At 40.8% G+C, this 20,576-nt stretch overlaps 1 protein-coding gene across 1 annotated transcript in view; it reads left to right on the top strand.

The window, feature by feature from the left end:
- The window catches only part of NPSR1 (neuropeptide S receptor 1), a 203,191-nt gene extending 192,757 nt beyond the window's left edge, over positions 1 to 10,434 (top strand). The window contains 3 exon segments of the mRNA NM_001032942.1: positions 5,664 to 5,750; positions 9,248 to 9,428; positions 10,331 to 10,434. Of these exon segments, the coding sequence (NP_001028114.1) occupies positions 5,664 to 5,750; positions 9,248 to 9,428; positions 10,331 to 10,421 (359 nt within the window). The 3' untranslated portion in view covers positions 10,422 to 10,434.
- Positions 10,435 to 20,576: the final 10,142 nt, after the last annotated feature.

Raw genomic sequence — 20,576 nt, 5'->3', positions numbered from 1 at the left:
CATAAAGACGTTGAATCTCCCCAGCTGATCTACAAGTTAATAAAGTTCCAAACAAAATTGAATTGAAACATTTTATTGAGCTTCACAAGCCTATTTTAAAATAGACATGGAAAATTCAAGAGCCATGAGTAGCCTAGACATTCCTAGAGATGCAAAACAAGGTAGAGAAAGTTTGGTTTACCAAATATTGAAAGCATTATAAAGTCAGAGTGCGGTACTGGCACAATAGACAAATGGAAACCTCAGTTTCCTTGCCATCTGCTGCCTGCCCACGAATCCAATGCCACATGTTTCAGGTTTTCATTAAGACAGCACCACATATGAGATACCAATCTCTACTTTAGTAAGAGAAACACTAGCAGCTGTGTAACCCAAAATATCAGTAGACTTAACCACATAGAAGTTTATGTCTTAATTAAAATCCAGTTGGCAATAAAGACCAGAGGGAAAGGCATTGTTCCACACAGTCATTCAGAAATTCAAGCAGGTGGAGATTCTGCCACACTTAACAGAGGGCTGCTAAGGTACCCCTCAGCACCTCCCTCCAGCAGGCAGGGGCGGGGGAAGAGAGAGTGGAGGACTGCTCAGGATAGGTATCTGAGCCAGGTTTGGGGATGGCAGACATTGACTCTTCCCAGCATCCCTTAGGCAGATCTTAGTCACATGACTACACATTGCTGGAAGGCAAGCTGGGAATTGTAGTCTAGTTGTGTGCCCTGAGGAAACAGGAATGAGTTTGGTGAACAGCTCATCTGTCTTTGCATAATTATCTTAGGCTTTCAGGGCTCCTGCTTCTGCCTGAGCTGAGGTGCTGAGGTACAGAAAGGGCTATCTGGTGGGTTAGTGAAATCTCATATCTAGCTGTAATTTACGGTTGGCTCTGGGCTAAAAACCTCCTGAAAAGAAACTCAAAATGCTTTCCTACTTGAAGGTTCAGATATATGCAGCCTGTCCAGCTAATGGGGAGAGAGGGAGTACCTCAGATGACTAGAAAGGGACAATAAGATCCCTGAATGTGAAAACATTCTGGAGAATACGGAGTCAGGCACAATGAGTGTCTTAAGGTCAAAGGTAAATGTAAGTTCTGGGTCACAGAAGAACATTCCCACCTAACCACTCTAGCCACTTGTCGGCATCTAGGGAGGAAAACGCTGTGTGGGGGGCTAAAGAAGCTGAAACTCTTGGGAGTTCAAGTGAGTCTGCTGCAGGCGCCTGGAATAGCACAGCACAGAGGAGAGAGGCCATTCCCTTGCTTCCTGGCAGAAGAACTTGGAGAGCAGGTATCCCAGGGAAGAGCAGTGGTGCTGAATAACCCACAGCCCAGGGACAGAACTGAGGCCCTGAGAGGGGAACAGAAGAGCAAAGCAACTGCCCAGGGTCAAGAGCAATAATGAAGAGGACTCACAACGTTGCTTTGAAGTGACTGTGGCTGTGGAAGCATCTGGTGCCCAGCCGGAGCCCCTCAAGAGGCAGTCCTTGGCAAAGAGGAGGTCTGGGTGAAGTGACCTGGGGCAACCCAGGGCAGCTGCAGCGAGCTTAGAAAGCAGGATCCAGATAGTGTCACCATAGAGGCACAGGTGGTGGCCTGGGTGGATCCTGGAACATTGAGACACCTCCTTGGGTCTCTCAGAAAAACTAGAGGGACAAAACCCCCTGGGAAGAAATGGACCGCAGTCCCGCAGCTAAGCAGATGAGACCTAATGTGCTTAAAATACTGAACTGATGATTTCAGGGGGATATTCAAGCTGTATTAGTAAAGAGAATGTTACTGTTCAAAATGAATTTCAAGTTTTAAAAATTTTAGAAATCAGGAAAAACTGCTAAAAAACTTTGAAGTTTTTAAAAATCAACCTAACATACACAAAGTTTCTAATATAGGAAGCATATTTATTTTAAAATATTTCCAGTTAGACTTCCTTGTTTCTAAATAAATCACCTGCACTCACTATAAGTTCAAAGATGAATTCCCCCCACCACCTCCCAGGAAACAATTCTGCTTCCATTTGGAATCCCAAGGTGCCAACTGCTCCCACTTCAGGTGCTCAGCCTGCATAAATAATGGGTTCCCAGTGGCTCTGTAAGAGGCATGTGGTCTTGGGAAGATGAGGAGCCAGAAATGGCCATTTGGAGACTAAATTTTCAGCATGTGCCCCCATTAGGGATGTACTCTGGAACTAAAACAGTCCACATCAGTGTGCTTCTTCCAGTCCCAAATCGAATGGACCTGCCACTTTCAGGCTACCCAAGTTATTAATGCACAGTGACAGCTGAATTTAACTGTTTTTCACTGCAGCTCAGTGCCAAGGCCTGAGTAGAAATAATCCTTTTATCTCCCAATAAAGGAGAATTACCGGCATTTTGTAGCTCAGCTCTCTCTGAAGGGCCATCTTGAGAAGCTAGAGGCTTTGCATTTCCTGGAATGGTCAGATTAAAGATGCTTTTCTCTGATCTCTGGGCAGCTAGTTGATTATATTGTCACCCAGTTGCCCTGTGGAAAGCACTACAGGTTTCCATTTTAAAGGGATTTCAGAGCACAAATGTCATTCTCGAAAACTTTTCTGAAAGACCAACTTAGTCTTCAGAGCCATACTGTTTAGGAGCCAGCTGTTGCCTAGGAACAGCCAGTAGGGATGCTTTGAAAGAATATAATTTGGTCTGCTGTCTTCTTTACTTGCCCCCCATGGGTATAATCTCACCTGGATCATTTTCTGCTGTACATAATTCTTACACAGATAACAACCTTATATAATAGACAATCAAATGTAGTAATACCTTCTATTCACTTCCATAAAGATGGCTCACCTTACACCTGAAATACTGATAAAACTGCATTCATCTCAACTGATAAGACATCTGACATCCCATCATGGGGCTTGGTTCCTTGAATATATTATTTTATGTTAATCTTCAAAGGAACTCTGAATTAGGTGTTCTACACCTCAAGTTTTAAATGGGAGAACTGAAGCCAGGAACTTTAGACAATTTGCCTAAGGTTACACAGTTTTAGTACTTGGTAGAGATGGAGGATCCATTCCAGTCTGATCTTAAAGCCCGTGTCCTTCCCAAGATCCCATCCTGGAAATCAAGGTTTCTCACCCTTGACACCTTTGGCATTTTGGACTGGATAATTCTTTGTTGTGGGGGCTGCCCTGTGCATTGAAGGATGTTTAGCAACATTCCTGGTCTCTGCCCACTAGATGCCAGTAGCACACATTCACACACAATCGTGGTGATTAAAAATGTGTCCAGACATTGCCAAAAGTTCCCTGTAAAGCAAGATCACCCCAGCGGAGAATCACTGCTCTAAATGTTCTGAAGCATTTGCTTTCTTACAAGGCTGAGGTTTCGTGGTCCCATGAAATGCACAGAAGAATCTGAAGACCCTGATGGTATTTAGGAGTGGCCTTACAGGGTATGCTTTAAGAAATATGAATTAATTATAATTAGCATTTTTTCTTTGTACCTAAAGAGCCCCTATTCCTGTTACTCTTGAAAATCATTTGTCCTCTGCAATGAGTAAATGTTCACACTGCAAAACCACTCAGAAACTTCAGTGGCCTGCGGCTGCCTCAGGAGTTCAGCCCAAGCTCCTCAGAAAGACATTCAAGGCCTCCCCAGTTTGCCTTCAGTTCTCTTCTCCACTCTCAAACTCCACATATTTGTAGGTTACAGCCAAGCAATATGACTCACTGTGGTTAAAACGCATCCTACGTTTTCTTGTTCCATGTCTTGGCTGAGGATATTCACTCTCTGCCTCCCACCTCTCCTGATCCCACGCCACATCCCGCCTTTGTCTTGGAATCCTTCTTATGTCATTTGAGTTCACTTGATGCTCTCTGCAACTCCCACACAGCCTCCCCAGCACAGTGGTGGAAGGATGGGTCTCTCCTCTGTCCACAGTTGGTTTCTGTCTTAGTCCATTTTCTGCTGCTATAACAGAATACCACAGACTGGGAAATTTATTTAAAAAGAGATTGATTTGGCTTATGGTTCTAGAGGCTGGGAAATCCAAGAGCAGGGCACTTGCAACTGGCAAAGGTCATCCCATGGCAGAAGACAGAGGGTGAAAGTGAGCACCCAAGACAGAGAGAAAGTTAAGCCAAACTTATCCATCCCATCAGAAGCCCTCTTCCACAATAATAGCAGTAATTCATTCATGAGGGCCAAGCCCTAGTGGCCTAATCACCTCTCAAAGGCTCCACCTCCCAATACTGTTACAATGACAATTAAATTTACACATGAGTTTTGGCAGAGTCATTCAAACCATAGCAGCATCTCGCTCATCTCAACCAGGTTTATGGAGAGTGTGTGATCTTTCATGCTGGATTGAAAATTCTTAGAGAACAAGTACTATATTTCAGGCCTTCTAGTCAGTCCTTATCTCTTAGCAGACGTGCTATACTTGGGGGGTTGGGCTAGATCAGATTGGAGGTGGGATTGAATGAATATTGCAAAGGTAAACATCTGACTGGTTTCCATGGGCATTAAAATAAATTTCGAACGTGAGAGCTGGGCAGTGCAGTGAAGACAATGGAGCACATCAGTTTGTCTTTCTAGTGCACAACTGCCCTACTCCAGGTGACTTTTTGGATGCCCTGAGTGGACCTCTGACCAGGGCCACCACTAGGGTTGTGCCCACTGAGCCTCACTGGGTGGCTCCTGGCTGAGAGGTGTGTGTGTGGCTGGCATCCTCTTCATATTTCCCTCACTGAGTGTGTGCCCTAGGCAGGCCTGTGCTTATCAGAGAAAGGGCCCCTTTTCCGAAATTTCACAAAGGTGGCATATGGGCTGGTGGAAGCCCTGACACTAAAAACTCTTCCATGAGGAAAGGGACAGCACATCTGACATTTTTATTCCCAAATTTATAGGTAATCAGTCCTTTAACTAAGGCTTATTGCACTGGATCCTGCCTAGCCTATCCTATCACTTTGTTTTGCCGCTGCTTGACTAGTGAGAGGTGGTTATTGATTCATTCAACATATTTGTGTTAGTCACTGAATATGTGTATAGGCTACAGGAGTGCAAAAAACAAAGCCCCTGTCCTCATCAAGCTTGTATTCTAGTAGATCCTTATATTCACCCCTCAGTGTTCACCATCAGACAACAGCCACATACAAAACAAAATGTATATCCAAGCTCCTGTTTTGGAGAGTTCTGATACCCCTGTTTTGAGCTTTTCTTGAGTGTTTTTTGTTTTGTTTTGGTTTTGGTTTTGTTTTTTGTTTTTTTCTTTTTTTACAAATGTATTTGTCTGGGGCAATCATTTTAGAAAATAACTTTGCCTAGGTTGCTGAAGTGGTTGCATGGGTGTCTCAGCATAGCCAGGGCTCAGAGAGTAGTGCTCCTCAGGGAAGACCTCAATTCCTGCATGGTCACATGGTCGAATTTCAGCTACAGCTGTTCAGACCATCTGACCAAGTCTGTTGAGAGAGTCTGAGCATTCCATACCATTTGCATGTAATATTAAGGTATAAACTGAGCATTCTCCAGAAACCAGCCCAGAACCATCTTTAATCTAAAAATTTCCAAGGAGGGCCATCTGGGCATAAATGCACAGGATATAAGTGAAAACTGGAGTCTAACCTTTAATGTTCCTATTGGCAGAAACAGAAACTGTCACATCTTGAACACTTCATCTTACTATCCCCCTCTTGTATCTACAGATGGAAAACTGTGCAGCAGCTACAACCGAGGACTCATCTCGAAGGCAAAAATCAAGGCTATCAAGTATAGCATCGTCATCATTCTTGGTAAGCTATGTCCCTCCTTGAGCTGTAAAGTGGTATGAACATCCCAAAAGCAAGCTTGCTCCTGGGACCTGGTGACAGAAAGGAATTTGCCAACGGGCACTTCTACATTGGTCTGATTGGAAAGGAATGTGTGAAACTCATCAGCCCATTCATGGTTCCTTCAAGGGCTCACATTTGGTTCTTAATCGCTCTCCTTATGAATACAGCTGCCTGCCAAGGCTATGGGTTGAATAATTTGGAGAAAATCTGATTAGGAACTAGCTGAAGCGGATGCTCACATCACCTGCTAACTCAGTCACTTCCTTGAAGACACTCTCTTCCCCAAGGCTGGAGTTCACAAGCAAAAAGAAGATAGAAGTGGCTTTCCACCTTTTCTGAATATTTAACGTTAGGTTCACTACAAATTTCTCCCTTATGGCACCTTACCTGCCCTTCCACCCTCCTGTCTTCTGCCCTTTCCTTTTCCTTTCTCTCTACTCTTAAGACTCATAAAGTCACCTTGCACTATTTCCTGTCTGAAATACTCTGCTCTCTGGTGGTGATCTGACTTACTTCCTAACCTCATTTGTTCCCCAACAATGCCACCTCCCTGAGGGCTCCTTGACAAGTCTTTTTAATATCCTTTTTCTAGTCTACTCTGTCTTACTTTTGTTCTCGGTTCTGCCTGGCACTATAGGACATAGACTGATTTTCTTATAGTCTGTCTCCCCTGTTGGAGTAGTGAATCTATGAGGGCAATGACTTTGGCTTTTGTGTTACTTATGTTATCACCAAGACCTAAAATAGGGTCCCCTACACACTGCTCAATTAACATTGGTTGAATGAATGAATGAATGAATGAAAATATGCAAGAAGGAAAGGGATTTGTACTATTTTCTTTTTTATTTAGCTTACATATCCCCTCTTTGCCCCTCTGGCAGCTCTTGGAAGCTCCGAGGAAGCATAGCTCTCCCATTAGCTACATGTCAAAGCACCAGAACAGTCTTCTCACCTTTCTAAAATGCAACTGCAAAATGCCAAACAGACCACACACAGCATGACTCAGCCAGCAGGACGTAGGCACAAAACAGCATTGCAGGCGGAACTGGGATAAAACATATACAACCCACCGGGGCTCAAAAACTTTGTCAGAGGCTTCTGAAGCAGATCAAAGACTCCTCTGTCTTCTCAGATAGTCAGAACGACAGATGCACGTTCCCTGGATGTTGAGTTGGAAAATGTTATGTTTACAAGTATAACCCAGAGCCAACATAGCCCTTTGTCATCAGCAGCCATACACCAAGGCCATGTGGGATCCCTTCAGTCAGCAAGCAGAGACACCTACTAGAGGGTCAGCAAATGTCGACAGCCCTATCAGACCAAAAGGGCACTTTCTATAGCAAACGCTTTGTAATGTCCCTTTCCCATCTTGAAATAAAATGCCTACTTATACTACCTACCATGATAATTAAAACGTTAATATATTGCCAAAAAATAATACAAAGGAGGAATAAGAAAATAATCTAAAATAAAACAATACTATTTTTTTAATTAATTAAAATTTATACCAATTTTAATGTGTAAAAGCATAAGCACAGCTACACTAGAAGAATAATGAAGTAGTCACACCTACACCTTGACATAATAACAGCTACAATGAAAACCAGTACAGGTGTATTTTCATGGAGACATAAAAAAATGTAAGCAGTATTGTTGTCAGTGACTTGATTTTCTGAGCTGGCAAAAAGAAAAAATCCTTGTAAAATTTTGAATTAAACAAAGTAATGTTTCCTCCATTTACAACAGAATTGCATTTCTACAAATTTCGGTATTTATTTAATCTGTGTTTATGTGTAAAACAAAGTCAAGTTTCTAGACTGGGATAACTATACAGAAGTTTCTCTTCTACATGAATGGGTATTCAAAGTAGATACAAATCTTCGCTGGCTGGGCTGCCTGTACCATGCCAGAGAACTGGTATCCCTGTGACAACCAGAATCCTCCAACCCCACATATACACACATGCAGACACACAAGCTCACAAGGCCATTTGCCCTGCTTAGTGCCCTAGATACTGTTCAGGGCCAGTGTTTGGGTTAATTAACCAGGATCCAGAACACTTAGTGGGCTTTGTGTTTGAATTGCTCCACTTTAATACATTGCCAAGGTCTGGGATCGAGAGGGGAACCATGAGTCAGTTTATCATTCTAAAATTCCCCAACAAGTTACAGAATCCGCATTAGAGTTATGGCGGAAAGCTTGTCCCTGCATGCAGACAGCCAAGGAAGCCAAACTTCTACTCTGAGAAAAAAATCTATGCATGAGAAAGTGGGAGAAGGAGAGTGGAGAAGTTATGGCAAGAAGATGAGAGATGTATGTATTTCCAGTCAACTCATGAGTGTTTAGCTCTGTGTCGTAGTCTGTGCTCTCCAGAGGATAATATGAGAGAGAGGTTTATTAGAAGGGATTGGCCCAGGTAATTACTGAGGCTGAGAATTCCCAAGCTGCGCAGTTGGAAGCTGGAGACCCAGGAAAACCAACGGTGTAGGTGCCAGTCCAAGGCTGAGTCCAAAGGTCTGAAAATCAGGAGAGTGGATGGTGTACATTTCAGTTTGATTCCAAGTGTGAAGGCAGAAGACCAATTTCCTAGCTTGAAGACAGGCAAACAGAGTGAATCTTCTTTTACTCAACCTTTTTCTATGACTAAGGCCTTCAACAGTTTGGACACGGCCCATGAACAGGGGAGGGCAATCTGCTTTTCTTACTCTACCAGTTCAAATGTTACACTCATCCAGAAACGTCTTCATACGTATCCAGAATAGTGTTTAACCAAACATCTGAGCACTCCGCAGCCCAGTTAAGTAGTCTCAAAACTAGCCATCACACTCTGAATCCCCACCTTTCATCCATTTCTTTTGAGAATTTGGAGCCAAAATTGGGGTCTCATACATGCCAATGGATTTAGAGAAGGGTATAGTGTGGGTGTTTTCTGGAGAGGCCAACTTAGAGGTGAAAGAGAAAATTGAGAACACTGTCATTAAACTGGTATGTGCTTAGAAAATATTGTGATCACCCCTTCTCCCTGACATAACCTAAAACCAGTAGTCACTATGTGGTCAAAATGCTTCCTGTTCTGTCTTTGACTAGAGAGTCTTCAAAGTATTTTGCTATTTTTTCCTGATCCCTGTGTTGGATGAGATGGTATGGCCATAGTCACTTGTCCTGGGGTTTCTATAAAGAATCCACAGCAGTAGAAATTTGACCCTTCTTTATGGACAGAGAAGCTCCACGACCTTTGCTCAGTTTTAGGAACATGTCTGTAAGATGTGTCCATATGTATGTGTGTATGTGTTTAAGTGAATGTGACATCAATGCTCTAAACAGCATCCAACCCCAATATTTCTGAGAAATTCCAGGTCCCAAAGAACCTCCCAGGTAAAAGTCCAGTCAGGACCAACCAAAAGAGACCCCTCAACTGTTACCTGCTGTGGTGCTAATGGCTCTCTCTTCTCCCCCAGCCTTCATCTGCTGTTGGAGTCCATACTTCCTCTTTGACATTTTGGACAATTTCAACCTCCTTCCAGACACCCAGGAGCGTTTCTATGCCTCTGTGATCATTCAGAACCTGCCAGTATTGAATAGTGCCATCAACCCCCTCATCTACTGTGTCTTCAGCAGCTCCATCTCTTTCCCCTGCGGGTAAGGGGAGCTCCTGCATGGGTCAGATACACTGATGGTCATTGCACTGGGATTCCAACACGTGGGTTTCTCACGTCTACACTCTCCAGCAGGTTACAGAATCCCCCTTTTATAGATGAGAGGCTTGAAAGTCAGAAAGATTCCACTAACGTGGCTGATTCAAACCCTGGCCCAGGCCACAGCTGATGTGCTTTTTCCTATACCACAACACCTCGTATAGAAAACACCTTAATCATGACACATCTAGAAGACCTGGCTTGCTTTTGTTCAAAGCATCTTCACATGAATTGCTTCAATACAGTTATATGGCAATAACAGGACATGGAGCCTTATTACCATTTTAGAGATAAACAAAGTGAGTCTTACATGGTTAATGACATCATTGAGGTTATATGAATAATTAGCAGAGCTGAAATTAAATCCCTCCCACAGTTATTGTGATTCTTCTGTTTTTCTGCTGTTTTTCAGTTGTTTTCCTGCATAAGCCACAGAGGGTAGGTGGAGAATTCCATAGGAGATACAAGAGGAGAACAATTTAAGTCTTGGGCTTAATGCCAGTCGGTGAAGTTTATATCTTGCCATTGCTTATTCGTAGCGATGTGTGACCTTGGGCAAGTTATTTAATGTCTATAAACCTCAGCTTCTTCATCTGTAAAACGGGGCTAATAGCAGTGTCTACCTATTGGCCTGTGATGTCTCTATCCTCTGGGCTCTGGTGCTGACCAGTGAGAAGGAGAGCTGTGAGTCATGGAGAAGGAAGGTCAGGGTATTACATGTAAAGTGCCTGGCACAGTTGTCTGATCTTTAATACAGTTTTTATAACTATTGTATCTTAACATGTCTACTTCCCTTTTCATTAGGTCAAATTATTTCCCTCCCTGCTTTATTTTGACTTTCTCCAGGGAGCGAAGATCACAGGATTCCAGAATGACGTTCCGAGAGAGAACCGAGAGGCATGAGATGCAGATTCTGTCCAAGCCAGAATTCATCTAGACCCTAGGACAGTGCCAGTGCTAGGCTGAGCACCATCAACTCTCCCAGGTCCCTGTCACCTGCTTGGGCATGTGCATAAAACTCGAGCCAACTTCATCCCACCCTCGTCATCACCTGGGAGATGCACAAGACAAATGTTCTAATGAGTGCATGCACTGCGTTAAGTATTGGCCAACACGAACTCCCCAGTTACTCATGCCAGCCAGGAAGGAAACACCTTCCTTCCCGACCATTCCCAGCCCTCCTTCCCACTGGCCAGCACCTGAACCCAGTGAACACAGGCATCAGTGGCCCAAGGTCCTGGCTTGGAGCCAGTGAGTAGACAGGCAAGCAGAGGGGACAAAGGTAGCTGGGTTATACATGAATATTCTCATTACAAAGAAGAAAATAAAAGACTTAATTAAGCCTAGACTTTTTCCCCAGTTTTGGATTGGAGGTTCAGTGCTTGTAGCCAAGAAAGTGTTTGTCCTTGAAATGCCAACAAATTCATTTCCAGGCATTGGCGCTTTGCACCTCTTCTGCAGATAGCCTCAGTTTGCAGATGGGTGTGCTGGCAGCAGCCAAGTACATCTCCTATTCCATCAACAAATGATTTGTGGTAAGGGAATACTGTTGGCCCTCCAGAACAAGGTGAAATGAAGGGATACTGCTTCCGATAGAAAATAAGTTGTGCTCAAAAGCCATGGGCCCCTGACTTCCAGCCTCTGAGAGCTGGTCCCTAGAACACACATGTCCTTGAGGCTTCTTTCTTTCTTTCTTTCTTTCTTTCTTTCTTTCTTTCTTTCTTTCTTTCTTTCTTTCTTTTCTTTCTTTTTTTTTTATGGAGTCTTGCTCTGTCACCCAGGCTGCAATACAGTAGCACGATCTCGGCTCACTGCAAACTCCACCTCCTGGGTTCACCCCATTCCCCTGCCTCAGCCTCCCAAGTAACTGGGACCATAGGCGCCCACCACCACACCTGGCTAATTTTTTGTATTTTCAGTAGAGATGGGTTTTCACCATGTTAGCCAGGATGGTCTTAATCTCCTGACCTTGTGATCTGCCCGCCTCAGCCTCCCAAAGTGCTGGAATTACAGGCATAAGCCACCATGCCCTTGAGGTTTTCTAAGACCTCTCACTCTGTATTTAACACTTGGGCCACTCTGGGCTCCATTCCTCACACCTCAAGGACAAGTCTTCCTGTTTTTAAATCCCTGAACCCTCTCTTTGGTTAGGAGCTAGGTTCCTGTGGCTTTTCCAGGCTTAATGTTTCTCTAAGCTCTTTATCGTTTTTGCCTGTCGCAGCCTTTGTCTAGCACCTCGGCCGGGAAGTGCTAGTGGGACTTATTTTGACAGGTCTGGAGTTTGGTACTTATGAGCATAATCCAAGTGAAATATGACTAAATGTTTTCTAGTCAATTTCTCCTATCAGATTTTTCCACAAGTGGAAGTGAAATAATTTCATTTGATCATATATACATCCCACCCACGGCTCTGGGATGCACGTGAGCACCTTATTTTAGCTTCACATATATTCTTGACATTAAAATCTCCTTGGCAAAATCCTCCTTCCCAGAATTATTCAGAGCTTAAATCGGTTTTTTTTTTTTTTTTTTTTTTTTTTTTTTTTTTTGGCATACTGCTAGTGGAGTCATTAAATTGTTCAGTATATTTTAATAGCACTCCATTCCTCATTATGATGTCAACTCCAAGTCTGAGTCTTTAAGGTCATATGGGCTTTTTTTTTTTTTTTTTCCATAAACTCTCTTTTCAATTCGATCTGACCTTAAGGAAAGTACCTCTTTAGGAGGAAGTCAGACTCCTCACTCACTATCTCTCTGAGATTTGTTCTCTGAATTTGAGGAGCCTGAATAGTTTTATTTCTACACAACAGTTTTGAAGGCTGTCTCCCTCTCTGTCCAATCAGCTAAACTTGAGCAACCGTGGAAGCTTTGAGCAGCTGAGAAATGCTTTTCAACATTTCACTTTAAATCAGGATATGCCACAGAAGACCCACGGAACTGTTGCTAAAATAGCTGCCTGCACAGCAGCCAATTAACAGAGCAAAATCTGGCAGATGTCCTACATGGCAAAACAGGAGGACCAGGTTCTCTTGACAGAAGCTTTCAATCTTTGTCAAGTCTGGTCTGCAAAATACATTACATGCCTACCTCATCCATTGGTAAGGTCTCAAAGTGAAGGAGAGAGTGGAGTGAGGGGCGTTGTGATCTGTAGAAACTGTGAACATGATTTTGTAGTTGTTGTGATGCTGTCTCTCTCATTTCCTGAGAAGACTGGAGATCAGTAAGATAAGCGTACAGGTTGCTGCAGGATAATCTACCATTTAAATGAAACTTGCTTTATATTGGTATGGATTCTGGAATTGTCATTTCCAGATGTATTTGCTGAGCTTGGAGAAACATGATGTAACTGGTAACTGGCCGGGTGCGGTGGCTCACGTGTGTAATCCCAGCACTTTGGGAGGCTGTGGTAGGCAAATTACGAGGTCAGGAGATGGAGACCGTCTTGGCTAACACAGGGTGAAACCCTGTCTCTATTAAAAATACAAAAAAACAAATTAGCCAGGCATGGTGGCGGGCGCCTGTAGTCCCAGCTACTTGGGAGGCTGAGGCAGGAGAATGGCGTGAACCCAGGAGGCAGAGCTTGCAGTGAGCCCAGATCATGCCACTGCACTCCAACCTGGGTGACAGAACGAGACTCCATCAAAAAAAAGAAAGAAAAAGGAAAAAGAAGGAAAGTACTGGTAATTAATAGTCTTGTGACCTTGAACAAATCATTTCACACCTCTGGGCATCAACGGTCTCATCTGCAAGATGGGGACAAAATCAGGCTGGAGCAGAGGATCTTGGTGGTTCTTCCCAGACACAGGCTCTGAGATTGTGTCCAGACAGTGGGAGCTTCTAGAATTCTTTCCCCAGGGGACCAATGACTCAGTGACTTAATGCTGAGTCATTTGCCCTTTAGAGGTGTGACTTCCCTATCTATCACTATGAATGCAGAGAAATATCATTTCCCAACTGAGAAATGCAGTTTGAGCTCTTGGAGAAAATTAGAAGCTTAGTGCTGTGACGTTACTGTTTGTATCCTTTGATGCCCATGTGGAATCAGAGAAGCCAGCAGGATGATACCTAAAATAAAGGTGCTTACTTCCTGCACCAAGATGTGGAAAAGTCTATGGTTACATTATTGCATGGCATCAGGGACAGGAGAAAATTTAGGAGAGCCGGAGTAGGTGTCCTTACTATATTCAGCCATACTATAGAAAATAAGTGTCTCCACTTTACTGAACTGAATTAAACATGAATGGTAAAAACTTCTCTACTTGCAGGGTGCATGTGGAACATAATTTAGTTGAAGTTTACTTTCACTAAGGAACATCTCCCACCTTTTTCCCCAGAAAATGATAACACCTTTTTAATGACTTTCATTTGTGGATAATCAGGAGAAAAAAAAGTGTCCCTTTTAAATGAGCCCAACACACAGCTTAAACTTCCTAGCTTCATTTAGAAAATTCTGTATACTCATATATAGAAATGACCTTGCCTCTTCCAACTGCATTCACAGTGTCAGTCAGAAAAGGCCACAAGCCTGAGTCTGAGAGAAAAAAGGAAAACAAAAATGTCTTTAGCAGGAAATAAAGTGACTCTGCTCTTCTAGAATTATCTTAGGTGAGCTACAGACCTGCTGGCAACTCCAATTTTTTCATCATCATTTGAACATACCTCATCTTATATGCAGATCGACTAGTGTTCCCTGAAGCTTTCCAATTGCATTTAATTGAAGGGAGACCGTTGTAACTGTTTAGGTGCCAATCTCTGTGTTTTTGGAAACATGAAAAACTCATGCCTCATTTCTCTGCAATTGCATTTTAAGAATACATCATCCGCAACAGGCTGGTCCAGTTAACATTTTAAAAGTGCAATTCCAGGCTTACAGAATGTTCAAGTGGATAGAGTCTTGTATCATCCAGTCTAATGGTTTTCAGATTGCTCAGAGACTCCAAAGCTGTTCCAAGGAGGTGACTCAATATTAATATTTTTACAGAGCTGGGCATGGTGGCTCACGCCTGTAATCCCAGCACTTGGGAGGCCGAGGAGGGCGGATCACCTAAGGTCAGGAGTTCGAGATCAGCCTGGCCAACATGGTGAAACTCCATCTCTACTTAAAAAAAAAACAAAAATTAGCTGGGTCTGGTGGCGGGCCACCTATAATCTCAGCTACTTGGGAGGCTGAGGCAGGAGAATCACTTAAACCCAGGAGGAGGAGGTTGCAGTGAGCCAAGATCTCACCATTGCACTCTGGCCTGGGCAACCAGAGGGAAACTCTGCCTGAAAAAAAAAAAAAAAAAAAAAAATTTCTTACACACAACAACAGCATAGCATAGAAATCAAGAGGCAACTAAACATAGTTAAATAGTTTCAAGTTCCTTAAATTATCTTGCATGCAAAATGTGGATTAAGATTAGTCATTGATGCGCCAAGAATGCATGTTACAATTTCAGGGTCATCACTAAAATAATAGAAATGCAAAAATAAATATCTTTCAGACTAAAGAAGAAGGAAAGCTGAGTGACAAGTTACTCAAATAATTTGAAAGAAAGCAAGAAAAGAGAGAAACAGGGACATAAAACAGCTGGGATAAACAGAAAACACATAGGAAGATGGTGGATTTTTTTTACCCAGACTTACTAGTAATTGTAAGTGCAAAGAGATTAAATGCCCCAGTTAATCATCAAAGACTGTCAGACTGATTTTTAAAAAACTAAATAACTGTCTGTTGTTTACAAAAGGCATGCCTAAAACACAGGGATACAGAAAGTTTGAAAATCAAAGAATGGATCCAGGTATTCCATGGAAACTGTAGCTAAAAGAAAGCTGGTAAGGCTATATTAATAAAGATTAAATGCACTTTAAGGCAAAAAAGAATTGGTAGAATTAAACAGGGACACTTCTTAACGATAAACATTTTAGTTTAATAAGATGAAGTAATAATTCTAAATTTCCATGCATTTAAAAACATGGCCTCAAAATATACACTTCTAAAAGTTGTCAGAACTATAAAATAAATAGAAAAATTCACAACCATAATAGGGAATTTTATCACACTTAATGCCGGTAATTAAAGCAGACAAAAATCAGGAATGATCTGAATAATTTGAACAACATGAATAACACAGGTAGAGTACTTTGCTATACCACCCCTGAATAGACATTTTTTTCAAACACACATGAAGCAGTTACCAAAGTTGACCACACGCCAGGTCATAAAACAAGCTTCAACATTTCCACGAGATTGAATTCATATAGTCTGGTTTTTCTGATCACGCTGTAATTATGCTAGAACTCAAGAGTAAGAGGTTAACTAGAAAATTCTGATAGGTTTGGAAATGAGTAAATACACTTCTGAATAACTTATTGCCAAAGAGGAAAGTTTATGAAAACTAGAAAACAATTGTACTGAATGCTAATGAAAGTATTATGTATTAAATGTATGGGATACAAGTAAAACAATACTTAAAGAAAAAAGAGAAGGATTAAAAATCAATAAACAAATTATCTATCTTATGAAGTTAGAAAAATTTACCAAATTAAACTCAAGGGAAGTAGAAAGAATAAAATAATAAGAATAGGAGTAAAATTAATGAAGTTAGAAACAAACATAATAAAAAGCCTCAACAAAGATCAAATTTTGTTCTTGAAAAAAATTAAATTAATAAACCTCTGGTGAGACTGATCCAAGAAAAAGAGAGAAGGCACAAATAAACATTATTTTTTAAAGGATATCACTATAGATCCTGGAGTCAATCAAAAGATAATAAAAGGATATTACAATCAAGTTTATGTCAAAACAAATTGAAAATATACATAAATGGGAAAACATGTAATTGACCCAAGAAGAAACAAAATCAGAATAGTAGCATAACTGCTAAAGAAAGAGAATGTCTTCATTGGTGAGCTCTACCAAAATTTAAGGACAAAGCAACACCAATTTTATAGTCTTCAGTAAAATAGAAAAAGTGTGACTTTTCAGATTATTTATGAGGCTAAAGAAACCTCAATACCAAACACTACAAAGGCATTACAAGAAAAAAATTGCAAGTCAATTTTGCCATGAAAATACATGCAAAAATTCCAAAAACAAAAATTACCAATCAAGTGCAACAAAACATAACAAGGCTAACATATATGACAAAACTGGTTTCATTCCCTGTTGGCTTACCATTAGAAAATCACTCAACTCATTACATTAATAGATTACAGGATAAAACAATTTATTAACTCAATGGACGCAGAAAAAAAGTTTGATAAATTTTTTTGACCTCCAATTATGATAAAAGATTTTCACAAACTTGGGATAGAAGAGAATTTCTTAAACTTTCAAGTTTATCTGCAAGAAAGCTACAGGAAACCTATACTTAATGGTGAAGCTTTGAAGATGTTCCTTTTGAAATAAAGAATGAGTAAAGAATGCCAGCATCATCACTTCTATTCAACATTGTAAGAGATCCTAGCCAATGCAGTAAAACAAGAAAAAAAAAACAAGATAAAAGGTATATGGATTCCAAATGAATAATAAAAACTGACATTATAGATATAAATATATAGCTGAATATCCAAAATAATATACAGATAAATTATTTGAATAAATCAAAAAGCTTAATAAGGCTGCAGGATACAAAAATCAATATTTCCACATGGCAGCAATAAATAAAAAATTTAATTTTTAAAGTTTTGTAGCAATGAAGGGAAAGCTTCCTTTTTGCCCTTGGAGGCTTCACTGCAAAATCAAGTCATAAAAAGGCAGATAAATAAGATGAAAAGCATATAAATTAATTAATCCTATGCACTCAGGGAAAATCAGAGTGATTGACCAATACTTCAATGGGTACAGATGCTTGTAGAGCCTTCTTCTTAGGGGAAAGAGAGATGGGGAAGTGTGGATGATTTCAGGGGAATAATAAATGATTTTTAGGAGTTTGCTGGGCTTGAAGAAAACAATGGTCCAGGACAGAGTCTGTTGGACTCACAGAGCAGACTTTTGCTTGTGATAAAAGACTGTCCAGGTTTGTTCATAGACTTCAGTCTTCCTTCTTGTGATATGGTTCAGTTAATGAAAACTCAGGAAAGGGACCAGAAGTCACTGTTTTCTTCTTTGGTAAGTCTAGAATTAGGCAGATAAGGAAACTTCAGGATTGAGAGGCAGGAGGAGGGAGAGGAGAAACAATTGTTCTCCCTGGTAAGAGAACAGTTTCCCTGGTAAAAGAACCAGTCTTTATGTAGATGGGGGGTGGGGGGGAAATCTCTTTTAGCATCTGCTGATCTCTAAGGGACTTTAATTCAAAATACTCATTACAATACCATGAAGCCATATTTTAGGGTAAAGTTCCATGAGCTCCTGCATTCGTTATTTACAATAGCATTAAAAAATGAAATTTGTAGGAGTAAATTTATAAAAGGTATGTAAATCTCTATGGAGAAATCATTATACTATTGAGATATATTCTAAAAACTAATGAAATGCAGAACTATATCATGACTATTGTTTGGAAACTTAATATCCTAAGATGATCAATTTTCAAATTGATCTCTGAAGATTCAGTAGAATGCCAAAGCCCCAAGAGGAATTTGGTCAAACTTGATAAGCTGTCTCTAAAATTTATACAGAAATGCAAAGGGCCAAGAATAGTCACGACACTGTTGACTCAAAAGGAAAAAAATGGGACAGCCTAACTGACCACATATCAAACTTACCATGAAAGAATAATAATGAAAGCTGTGGTATGGGCGCTAAAGTAGACAACTTAGCAAATGGAATAGAAAAGGAGTTCAGGGAAAGATGCCCACATATAGGTAAACTTGATTTGTTTCAGAGGTAACATTGCAAAGCAGTAAGGAAAGGGTGTTCTTTTCAATTATATAAAAAACTAGACATTTATGTGGGAGAAAATTTAAATGAAAACCTACTGGATTACATGTAAAATTGGTTCCAGGTGGATTATAGATCTAAATTCACAAGACAATACAACATTGAAAAAATAATATGAGGGAATAGCCTTAAAGATTTCAGGGGAGGGAAAGAGCTCTTAAACAGAACACAAAACACTGTACTCACAAAGGAAAATATTGATATATTTAATTACCTAAAACTAGAAATTTCTGTTCATCAAAGAATATGAAAAATGTGAAAAGACAAGCAATAGAATGGAAAATGACATTTGCAAAATATATAACTGACCAACATCTAGTATTTGTGATGCATAAAAACTACTGCAAATCAGTAAGAAAAAGATTTTAAAAGACAATAGAAGACATAGAAAAGTAAGCAAGAATTAACTTCAGAAAAGAGGTTATTCAAATATGGACAACAAACATATGAAAAGGTGCTTAATCTCATTAAAAAGCAAGGAAAAGTAAATTAAATCACAATGATATATGAGCATGCATATTGGCATAACTTAAAACCTTTGACAATATCAAATGTTGATGAGGATGTAGGGCATCAGAAATGCTTATCTGATGTGGACTGGAGAATAATTAGTACAACTACTCTGGAAAATTACATGCCTTAAACTAGTAAAACTAAGGATTTGTGTTTCCCATGACTTTGAAATTCCACACTGAGTACACACACTTCAGAACTGTGAATTATGTGCACCATAATAGATATGAAAAAATATTCATAATAGCACTAATTACAAGAGCCTCAAATTGGAGGCAAAACAAATGCCCATTAGCAGTAGAATAGATAAATAAATTATGGTATATTTCACACAATGAAATACTTTACAGCACAAAAAAAATGAAGAAACTGCATATACTTGCAGTAACATAAAAAAGCCTTTAAAAACATAATATAAAGGTCAAAGACAGAGACACCAAAGATACCATATGATCTCATTTACATGAAATTCAAAACTAGCCAAAATTAAATGATCATATTTGGCAGTGCACACATAGGTAATTGTATTAGTCCGTTTTTCACACTCTGATAAAGACATACCCAAGACTAGGCAATTTACAAAAGAAAGAGGTTTATTGGACTTACAGTTCCACATGGCTGGGGAGGCTTCACAATCATGGCAGATGGCAAGGAGGAGCAAGTCACATCTTACGTGGATGGCAGCAGGCAAAGAACAAGCTTGTGCAGAGAAACTCCCATTTTTAAAACCATCAGATCTCGTGAGACTCATTCACTATCACGAGAACAGCACAGGAAAGACCCCTCCCTGTGATTCAGTCATCTCCCACTGGGTCCCTTCCACAACAAGTGGGAATTATGGGAGCTACAAGATGAGATTTGGGTGGGGACACAGAGCCAAACCCTAACAGTGATAAAACTCTAAAGCAAAGCAGGAAATCACTTTTTTATAAGAATCCAGATTGAAATATCTTTGTGGGGAGAGGGAGGAGATGTACAGAGAAGGGCTGGCAGAGTCTCTTTTTTGCTCTAGGTGGCAGGTTCAAGGGTGTTTATTTTGGAAGCAGTGCAGAGAAGGGAGCCAGACTAGAAACGGAGGTGATCAACTGGGTCTCAGTTACACACAGAAAACAGCAGAGACAGCTGAAAGATCCTTCTCTGTGTTCAGAGCCATCATCTATCATTAGCATCCAGTGACAGCAGGAACATTGATGCCAATATTTTTCAAAGTCTGCAGAAACGACTTGGCTCCTCCACAGAGCCTTGTGAGTCAGATCAGAAGAAATCAATATCCATCTTCTGTTCTCTTCTTGCCTGCCGAGGGGACCTGGAATCCTTAAGCATTTGCTTCTGGTTTCCCACTTCAATATTCATCCAAAGAGTCTCCTCCTGCTTGTCCTCATTCTTTCTGCCCTTCCTTGTCCCCCAGGGTGGAGATCTCAAGTGTATGATACCCCACTATGCGGTGATGTTAGCCCCAGAGCACAGCTGAACACAGCATTCCTCAGGAAAGGATTCATCCTCTATATAGGGAACACTGGAGATACTGCTGCCCTAACCCCAAAGAACTAATCACCAAAGCTTGGGACTTTGGGCCCACGGTAGGCAACTGGAAGAGCTATTTGGGGCAAACAGTGTAATCAAACATCATCATAACTATCTGACAGACTTTAAGTAGGCCAATCCAATGTTCTCAAACCTGGCTGCATCACGAATCACTCAAGGAATTTATTTTTT

Source organism: Macaca mulatta, chromosome 3 (genome assembly GCF_049350105.2).
Source record: "Macaca mulatta isolate MMU2019108-1 chromosome 3, T2T-MMU8v2.0, whole genome shotgun sequence".
NCBI classification, from domain to species: Eukaryota; Metazoa; Chordata; class Mammalia; order Primates; family Cercopithecidae; genus Macaca; species Macaca mulatta.
The sequence above is the reverse complement of the archived record's forward strand: the minus strand, read 5'-3'. Positions and strand labels throughout refer to the sequence as shown.